The sequence below is a fragment of the Typopeltis vanoorti genome, chromosome 6 (genome assembly GCF_054136105.1).
Source record: "Typopeltis vanoorti isolate ZY-2024b chromosome 6, IOZ_Tvanoo_1.0, whole genome shotgun sequence".
In the NCBI taxonomy this organism is placed as follows: Eukaryota; Metazoa; Arthropoda; class Arachnida; order Uropygi; family Thelyphonidae; genus Typopeltis; species Typopeltis vanoorti.
This window is the reverse complement of record NC_143554.1, coordinates 21,550,744-21,561,568: the sequence shown is the minus strand read 5'-3', so window position 1 is coordinate 21,561,568 and position 10,825 is coordinate 21,550,744. Positions and strand designations below refer to the sequence as shown.

General features: G+C 35.6%; 1 protein-coding gene across 3 annotated transcripts in view; it reads left to right on the top strand.

Annotated features, from left to right (window-relative positions):
• The first annotated feature begins 983 nt into the window (after positions 1-983).
• LOC150105330 (ribosome biogenesis protein BRX1 homolog) overlaps positions 984-10,825 on the top strand; it is a 164,407-nt gene continuing 154,565 nt past the window's right edge. For all 3 annotated transcript variants that reach the window (XR_016548475.1, XM_090394710.1, XM_090394709.1), the window contains exon 1: positions 984-1,122. Coding sequence is in view for 2 of the 3 variants with exons in the window: in XM_090394710.1 (XP_090250836.1) it covers positions 1,102-1,122 (21 nt within the window). In the remaining variant the exon portion in view is untranslated. The remainder of the gene's footprint in view (positions 1,123-10,825) is intronic.

The window sequence follows — 10,825 nt, the reverse complement described above, 5'->3', positions numbered from 1 at the left end:
TCAAACTTACTTAACTGAGCCATTAGTAGTAGAGGCTGTACCAATCGACCAACCTTTGCAGGCAAATGGTCGATTAAAAAAAGTTTGGTCAACCTTTGCCGGCAACATTGAACATTAAATCAGCCAAATGGTTTAATATCCAATTTGACTTGTTTGTGTTTTCTGTTGGTGCATGACGGTGGAATATTTTGTGTGGGTGCCGTAATTGTCTTTTGATTAATGAGCAGTTATTAGATAACTGTATTTCACAAAATAAAATTTATATTTTATATTAAAATATTATTTTGTCTCATAGCTAATATATTTTATATTTTTGATCAAAAACTAGTGTGAAGTTTTCTGTGGTTTTGGTCATTATTAATTAACAATACCTGTACTAATTCAGTGTGATTTTCTGCCAAATTTTTTTTTTTGGAGTGAAAGACATCAGAGGAGAAATTTCATATCAAGCATACTAATATGTGAACTCTTACAACAGAAGAGTCTCATTATGAAGGATCTACTCCACTTGCAAATTATCTATCAATGATTTTAAAATTGAATCATACTCTTAATTTTCACAAGGTTTCCAAACAATGAATTTTTGCTCTCTTATTCACCATTCCTTTGGACAACTTTGTTAAATTCTGAATGAAAGTGAATTTATTTCATTCAGATTTAACTAGTAACAACATTCCAGGAGCTAATATTTGTGTATCAGAAAAATATGAAGGATTGTAAACTACCAACAACATTCATTGGTTTTGTATCTTTCTCTATATATTGTATTATAGTCATTTATTGTGTAAGTTTCCAGAAGTAAAAATATTGGGAACTTTGTATTAATGTATAAATGGTTGCATATGGAGCAAGAAAAATAATCCGATTAAGAAGTAAAGACTTGAGGTAATCGCGTACGCCGGAGAAAAATTGCGCCCTTGGTTTCCTGTGAAGAACGCCTGGGAAGACAGCGGCGCTAGTGCAAGGAAGAAGTGAAGTGGCAGGCCCAAAGGAGAAGAAACGTGACGGAGAGAGGTAAACATCACGCCGGAGATATATAGAGCGTGGTCGCGCCAACACGTGGCTTTATTCTTTTCTTCGAGCGACCAGGAAGGTGCGGACATGCCTGCAAGGAGCCAATCGGTCAGTAAATGATATAAGTGAATTTGTAATGCATGATTAATAGATTTCAAATTAAGAAAAAGTTCTAAGCAAGTAACTATAGTGTCTGTAATAATATATCAGAATTGCATAATAAATGTATTCTTTTGTCATTCTAAAAGCTTGCCTGATTTTTAGTCTGTTTACACCGCTCATAATGTTCGAACCACTGCGGGAGTGTTAAATAATAAGAATGGCTACTGCTGCAATTGGAAATTAAGTATTAAATGTCCGGAGAAACTAGTAAGATTATTAAGGAGTTTAATAGTAGTGTACACTGTATGTTAATTCTGCCAGTGAATTATTTTCCTGTCTAGAATATAGGATGAAGCAGCATAATATAAATTTTTCCTAAATTCGAAAAAAGGATTAACGCCAGAGCTTATACAGAAAATTGGCGCTACCTTGAGTCAATCTCTTTGTCTTGCAGATTTTGTACACTCATCATCGGATTAATCAACTGCCTTGTATTAATAGTGAGACTGCATATTATTAAGGTAAATAGATACATATACCACATAAGGGCAGGAAACGAGATCTGATTGAAGTTTCTTGATAAAGAAGTTTATTAAGGGATAATAATACAATAAATCCCCACGTATTATTATTATTATTATTATTATTATTACAAGAACCAATCATTTTTACAACTTCCAGGAATAGCCCCTACCCTTTTCCTTCCCCCTGTTCTCCCATTTGAAATAGTATCCATATCTATCTGGTAATAACCTCTCAACAGCTTAAACATCTCAATTATGTCACTTTTCTATTTTCAATTTATTAAACTTTGCAGATTGCATGTCTTCAATCTGTTCGCATAGCTATTATTTCAATCCCAAGTGAACTTTTGTCACCTGCATTTCCAGTCACTTCATCCTCTCCTTGAACCAGAGTGCAGTGCCCAGATGTGGCCTGAAAGAGCCTTATATGCTGGAACTACTACCAATTCAGTATCTTTAACAATTCAGTTAACTGAATTGTGTTCATTATCTTTGCACTATGTCCCTTGCATTTCAAATAGATATCTATAATCACCCCAAGATCCATAGTACTTCCATTTCCTTTAGTATAGTTCCACAAATAGAGATGTGAATTTTAAAGTTCAAACCTTATATTTAGCATCATTAACCTTTGTTCCCCAGTCATTTGCCTACCTTAGCTGAACAGTAATGGGCTTAGCATCGAACCCTATGATATCTCACTGATAAATTTCCTTTTTTCTGATTCCCTTGTATTCTTTTGATATTGTCAGACACCAATTCTCAATCCACTTGACTAATCTGATATCTAAGCCTTTATGTAACTCAAGTAACTGAGACAACTTGTCAAAATGCCTTTGAAAAATCCTGCAATATCACAGTATACATTTTCTGCATCAATTACTTTGTTATTAAAAACAAACAGATTATTAAAACAAGTGTCTCCTGACCTTTCCATGCCCAGTACTGTATATAAGTTATTATCAGTTTCCATGAAATACAGAACAAGTTTAATAGTCAAGCTAATAAATAATAAAATAAAATTAGCAATCACAAATTACATTAACCAATCAGAAAATTTCTATTTTTGACATCGTCATTAGACCCTGATAATTAGTCCTGCCACTTTATATTAATATATTCATTCACAGCTCAGAGTCCTGTTAATTATTTGCTTGACTTATAGTAATATTTATTCTAGAATCTAGAATTCTAGTCTTTAGATATAGGTTAGACAAAGAATTATCAAGACTCTAAGCTGTGAATTCATTAATATAAAGTGGCTGGACTAATTATGAGGGGGTGGTTGACTTGTGTCCAAAATAGGAAATTTTTTGATTAGTTGATGTTGTTTGATTAATTTTTAAAATTTTTATATACGTTTTTATTTTTAAAAGCAAAGTGGTGACAGTATGCACAAGCAAATAGAAGAAATGGGTGGAAGGAGGGTGATTATTATGGGAGATTTCAACTATGGTCGCATTGATTGGAATGAGGAGAGGACACACGGGAGGAAGGAACTGGATTTTATGCGGTTATTAAGGGATAACTATCTGCGACAGCATGTAATGGAAAATACTAGGGTTCACAGAGTGCTTGACCTAGTAATTACATCTGAGGATTTGGCTGTAACAAATATGACCACATTGCCACCAATTGGTGAGAGTGATCATAGGGTCTTTACTTGGGAGGTGGCTAAAGGTGTAGAATTTTCAATTAAGACAGGGTACATGTGGAATTATCGGGCTGGAAAGTATGACATGCTTAGGAGTTTGATTGGTTCAGTGCCATGGCATGTACAACTGCGAGGACTAGAAGTTGATAGTGCATGGGAGATAGTTAAGAAGTGCTTGCATGAAGCAATGGCTGACTGTATACCTAGAGTCCGAATAATAAATCAAGTAGGGGTTAAATGGATGAATAACGCCATTAAGCTTGAGTTGCAAAAAAAGAAACAACTATGGAGGGAATTTAAGGAGAAGGGTGACCGGCAGGCACATGAACGGTATAAAGCGCAGGCCAGAAGGGTGACGAGTGTGATAAGAAAAGCAAAAAAGGATTACGAAAGAACATTGGCCATGCAGGCTAAAGAGAATCCTAAACAGTTTTTTAGATATGTAGCAAGTAAAAGGAAAAATGTACATGGCAGATTGATTTTAAAGAATGCTGATGGTAGGGAGGTAACGGAATCAGCTGAGATAGTTGAGTTACTGAGTGAGCACTTTGCAAAAGTATATCATCCAGGTGGTGACATTGCAGAAATGAATAAACCAGTAGATTATACAGGAATTGTGGTTAATGAAGTGGAGGTGAGTAGTCTATTGCATAACCTCAATGTCAATACATCTGTGGGATTGGATGGTATACCAGCTCGTGTTGTACGAGAAGCAGCTGAAGAATTGTCAGTACCCTTGACCATTTTGTTTAATTTGAGTCTCGGGTCTGGGTTGGTCCCGAGCGGGTGGAAAGAGGGGAAAATAGTTCCACTGCATAAAGGTGGTTCCAAGACTGCTGTTGTAAATTACCGACCGATTAGCATATCAGGAATCATTGTCAAGGTCTTAGAGAAATTAGTCAAGAAAAGAATACAGGATTGGATAGATGAAAATGGGATATTGTATGGGGGACAACATGGTTTTGTGAAGGGTAGCTCATGCCTCAGTAACTTGCTCACGTTTTATAACACAGTGACGGCTGAACTGGATAGGGGTAATGGGTTTACAGTGATACTACTGGACCTTGCCAAGGCCTTTGATAGGATACCACATGGAACCCTAATCAGTAAACTGGAGCAGATGGGTATAGATATAGGGTTGGTGAGATGGATAAGAGGGTGGTTGAAGGAGAGATATCAAAGAGTGGTTTATTCAGGAGTGGAGTCTAAAAGACGTCTTGTGACTAGTGGAGTGCCACAGGGCTCTGTTCTTGGACCACTGCTTTTCAATTTGTTCATCAATGATATTGGAAAGGATCTGAGAGGAAGTGTTCACTTGTTTGCTGATGATGCAAAGTTGGGTAGAGCAATTGTGAGTGCACAAGATGTCAAAATTTTACAGGATGATTTGGATAGTTTGGAGAACTGGGCTAGGAAAAATGGATGTGAATTTAATGTGGCAAAGTGTAAGGTTATGCACTTTGGGGTTAAAAGAATAGCAGCAGTATATCGCATTGGTGGAATCATACTCCAGGAGATTGATGAGGCCAGGGATTTGGGAGTTTGGTGGATAGGGAGTTGAAGTTTAGGGGGCACGTTGCAAAAGTAACTAAAACAGCTCACCAAATCACTTGGCTTCTGAAAAATACTTTAACATGCAGAGACAAACAAGTTGTTGTTCCTCTGTATCGAGCCTTGATAAGACCCCATCTGGACTTCTGTGCCCAGATATGCGCACCAGGGTTTCTTCGTGATGGGGAGGAAGTGGAGAGGGTCCAGAGACGAGTGACCAAGATGATAGCAGGTCTGTGGAATGAACCTTATGAGAATAGGTTGAAGATTTGTGGGTTGCAGAAATTGGACGATAGGCGAACGAGGGGTGATATGATTGAGACATTCAAATTACTGAAGGGTTTTTATAAGATTGATCCAGAAGATATTTTTGAAAATATGACTGGTGGTGGGAGGACTAGGGGCCATGCATGGAAGCTGGGCAAGAGCGTGGTTGACAAGGGTGTTAGAGCTAGGTTCTTTACTTGGAGAGTGGTAAATGAGTGGAATAAGCTTCCAGAGTCTGTTGTGGGTGCTACGACCGTGAATGAGTTCAAGGCAAGGTATGATAGATACTGTGTGAATGTTGAATAGTTGTTCTTGACATGATGTTAGGGCCTCCCCTCGATGAGTCTGTCGACTCCTTGGAGTTTCCCGGAAGAATAATAATAATAATAAAATAAAAAGTAGGATTAGGCAGGTTAATTAGTATAGAATATTATGTAGCTTACAGTAGCACAGTGCTAGTTGCTTTAATATAATATAATGTATGAGGGACATCCACCAAGTAAGTTCTGATGGGCTGTCAGAAACAAAAAATATACCTACAAAAAAAAAAAACTTTGAAATTAAAGTAGACATCTTTCACTACTTATTCTACATAATTTCTGCCATTGTTCAGGGCACTTATGATGCGGCACCAAGAGTTTTATACCTTCATCGTAAAAGGTTGCTGTCTGAGACACAAACCACGTATTGACTACTTCTTTGACCCTATTGTCTTGAAACTGCTGGCCGACAGAAAGATTTCAGATGTTTGAACAGGTGGAAGTCACTTGGCATGAGGTCAGGACTATGTGGGGGAATGATCGAATTATTCCTAGCCAAAGATGGCAAGAAGTTGCGTTGAATCACTCATTGCATGTTCTCCTTAAACATCAATAATTTGCTGATGAATTTCAGCTGTTTTAATGTTCCTCAAAAAACTGATAACTGACCTAATTTTACTTGCAGCAGGCGATTCAATTTTCTTAGACATTATAAACGCACACTAAGAAGCATACACGCTGCAAGAATTTCTGAAAATGGCACATCGCCTTGCCTTCAGAAAGTCTTGTTTATAAATATTTGTGCTGCAGAGCTGTGATCACAACATGCATGCACACCATTGCGATCACAGCTCTGCAGCGAAACTATTTATAAACAAGACTTTCTGAACCTCCCTTGTATAATATATATATATATTCTGAAGACAACCTTACCTTAATGTATAGGTTGAAATCTAACATGTGAATGTTATTATAGTTTCTTTTATATGGTGGTGATTCCATAAATTGATACTGTTCACTGTTCAGTTATACTGAAAGAAAGGAAACATAATTGAATGGTTTGTGTAATCTTCAGATTCTTATTAGCATCAAAAGTAACCACACAAGATTCCAGACTTTGTCTGACATATAGGTGAAGAGTCCTTATAAATACACCTTCAGAAATATCACTTAATCTAATGATTACAAAAAAAAATATTTTTTTCCCCTGCATGTGAATTGTAAAAGGTGTGTATTGATGTGTAATAATATATTATAGAAAAATTTGAAGCCAGATTTAAATTATATGCAATAATTTGTAAGGTCTGGAATGTCTGTGCAAGTAATATTCCAGCTGCACCTAACATTAAACAAATATCCAGTATGATCAAGTAGTAATAAACAGCCATTTTTCCACTGCTTGCCAACCAATTACCAGTCTTCCATGATCAGAACTTGTTTATTTCACTGTCATTTATCCAAGTACACTGCAGCTGAGTTTAGTAAAGAAATTATGTAAACAAATGCTTCTTTCAATTTTTATCTATGCATCTCATATAATGGACCGTTATTTTTTATTTTTTTTTTTAATATGAAATATCTGTAGAAAACATCTAGAAGACTCACTAGTGGAGTCTCTGACTTCCTCTATTAATTTTTGTTTTAACTATCAAAAGAACCACTATTAGGTGTTTAGGCAGTAAATGGTTTACTGAATTTTGATTTATAATCCTGTCCTGTCAGGTGTCTTCTCCCTCCAGGAGATTGACTACCATGTGTCTCCACCATGTCCTATTCTGTGCCTCTGCTGCATTCCTCATGTGAGAGAGGCCCAGTCTTCTATATTTTTCATCCATCCCAGTCTGTCTTCCTCTCCTTCCCTCAACAGTTCTTTAAGAGAAGTGTCCTTTGTAGGCAGTTATGTCTCAGAATATGTCCAAAATATCTGACTTTTCTCTTTTTAATTTCTTTCACCAGGCTCCTGTTTCCACATACCATCTCTAGTACCGCCTTCATTTGTCTTTCTTTCCATGATATTCTCATAATTCTTCGCAGCATCCACATTTCAAAGGCCTCCAGTTTTTTCACTCGGATTGGAGTGTCCATGTCTCTACTCCATATAATAATGTAGACCATATGTAGCATTTGGAGATTTTTAGTCTTGTTTTCAGATTTAATTCTCTAGATGTTAGATTTTTCATACTGTTGAAAGTTGACCTTGTAATTTCAATCCTGTTTCTAATTTCATCTTCTGTCCTGCCATTCTCTGTGATCAAGTCTCTGAGGTATGTGTATTTTTGCACCTGTTCTAATTTATTTCCTTTTATATTGATGCATATTTTTGGTATTTTCTCTTGAAATTATCATGATTTTTGTCTTTTTTAAAGTTGAAACTGAGGCCATATTCTTTGTTATACATCAGGGTTTTTGAGATCATATTTGTTTTCAGCTAGAACTGTGTGTCATCTGCATATCTTCGGTTATTACTATTTCTGCCCCTGACAGAGATTCCTTTCTGGTTACTAATTTTATTAAATATTTCTTCTGTGTACAGGTTAAAGAGAATTGGAGAAAAGACAGCCTTGTCTCTACCTTTCTGAACTGGGAATTCTTCTGAGATCTCTACACTTATTCTCAGAGATGCAGTCTGTTCCCAGTAAAGATTAGTTTATAGCCTAATGTCTTTTCCATCCATTCCAATTTTTGAAAGGATTTCAATTATATTGTAATAGGTTTCACCTTATGATTTCAATTAATTTTTCATGTTGGACATTGTCAAATGCCTTTTTTGTAATCTATGAAGCAGAGGTACACATCCTTTTGTTTTTCTAGATATCTTTTTTATGATGGTTCTGATGTTGAAAATGCCTTCTCTTGTACCTATATTTTCCTTGAAGCTACTTTGTGTATCATTTATTTCTATGTTTATTTTCCTTTTCTTTCAAGAATAACGTATAGAACTTGTGATACTTAACTGTGGCTGATTGTCCTGAACTCTTCACGTCTTGTAGCTTTTTTTGGGGAGGGGAATTGGAACAAAAATTGAGTGATTAATATCTTTGGGTAGAAATCCAGTCTTGTATATTTTATTGCACAAATTTGTTAGAAATTTCAGTCCTTCATCTGCCAAGATGTTATCTATTCCTGTAGCTTTGTGGTTTTTAGTTTTCTGAAGGAATTTTTAACTTCACAGAGTAAAATAGATGGTACTTATAAATCAGTCTTCAGGAATATCATTTCTTTGTTCATATAATTTCCTTGTGTATTCAATCCATCTTTCCATGATTTCTTTTTTATCCATTAGAACAGTGTTTCTCTAAGTGTGGTACCCGAAAGGTCGTTAGGGGTACGTGGCAATTTTTGGCTATGCATAATTAAAGGAATCATATTTTTCAATAAACAGTGCAATTAGAGACAACTGGGATAAAACTGCACTAACTAATGAATCACATCTCCTCTCCAACAAACTACTATATAGACCAAGCAAAACCATATGTTGCCAGTGGAACATGTGATTTAACATCCCCGGTTGTTAATGTGTTAAAACTAAGAAATATATAGTGAACGTGTTTCAGATATGGAATTCGGTTGAAGGGAATTAGCATTTCAACTCAACTGATGAAATGCTAGTCTTTGGTTCGTGCGATCTTTTCTTAATACTACACCAATCATATGCAGTTCTTCGCTGCTCTATGCATCTCAAGTCTTGTAAATTACTTGTAATTTTTGCTTGAAATAATGGGAAAGAAGATGATGTTATTTGGGTAGATGACTTTGATGATGCACACAAAGAAACTGTTCTCTATGGTAAGTCGCACCATTTTCAGTTTTTTTCCGAAAATTCCTGCACGTATCTCGCAACACGATATTTAGGTTTAATTTTGGGAAAAAAGTTGGTTATGTTAGAGTAAATAAGTTTTTTTAGCTTTCAAATTCTTGTGTATGGATCATTGTTTAAAAATTGGATTTATAAAAGCCCCAAAACAAAGCAATATAGCAAATGAAACTAGCTGTAAGCAACAAGAAAACGCTGATATTGCATCTGGATCAAATGAAATTGGGTGTCTTACATCTTTAGAGAACCAAAATTTAAAAATAAATTCATTTTTTCATTTACATGAACATATAAATTCAAATAAAATATTTAATTTTAATTTATTTTTAATTAATTAGGAGTACTTTTTAATAATTAAGATTTAAGAATGGGTATGCGGATATCTGAAGTTTGAGAAACACTGCATTAGAATATGGTCTCTTGAGTCTCTAATGACACTTGCATGGTTTGCTGTATTTGTCCTGCTTGTCATTTCTCTGATCTTTTCATGCATTTCTCTGCTTCTGTGTTTTCTATATCTATACATTTATATTTAATCCAGTCCTCTTTGGCTTTCCTGCATTCTTATTTATTTATTCAGGTTTGTTCTTTTAACGTTTTGCTTTGTTCCATCAATGTCTGTATTTTTTCATTCATCCAAGGTTTATTCCTTTTTAATTGTGGGAGTGTATTTTTAATAGGCTGTATTAAAAATGCACTTTAGCTTTGTCAAACATTTTAGAATATACCTGTCTTTGTAAAGCAGTTAGAGGTGTGTTTTTTCCATAGGCCATTTTTTTGCTGAGTCTGTATTACAGTATTTTTTGAGAAAGAAAATTGAATATCTCATGAAACTTAAATTTTTTTTTCCACTTCAAAAAGATCTTGGAAACATTAGTCTAGCATTTCTGTAACCAGTTTCACGATAATTTTATGTTAGAGAATGCAACTTTATCTTTGTAGCATGGCAACCTGAATTCTTTGAGCTATTTGTCTTGTCTTGAAAGCCCATCTTGATAGTTTTTAGTTGATGATATAAAGGAACGCTTTTCACCAGTGTTTTTGATATTTTCAGAGTGTAATAGTTAAGGGTGGATTATAAGCAGAGTAGATTTTCAGTCTGTCAACCGAGCTGTTGAACACCTCCATGCCTGTGATCTAAAGATTAGTGTTTGGAGGGTTATTCACAGAATTGTGCTTGATGTAATTTTTAATGACGATGGCAGTGCCACCTCTCTAGACCAGTCTGTCATTCCTGTACAGACGGTAAACCCTAATTTTAGGGTTATCTGAGGGTCTTAGATGTGATTCACTGTTTAATAGAACATCTGGTTAGCGAAGTCTTGAAGTTCCAGAATTTTGCTTCTTAGGTCATTTGCATTCCATGCAAAGAAGCTGGAATAAGTTTGTTTCTACTCGTCAATTAACACTGAGGATGGCCTGTGTTTCATGGAGAAATCTTTTAGTGGAGGTTGCTAAAGGGTTTGACAAGCTGAAATCTTCTAGCATATTGACTAGAGAGGCTGTAATAACCGCTGTTAGGTTTGTATGTGCTGATTTGTTTGTATGGGTGACGTCAACATAACTTCTTGTTTTGCTTTTGGCTCACTCTATCTTTGGAGGTCTTTGGCTGTGGTGCAAGGGCCTCTGGTCTGGCTGC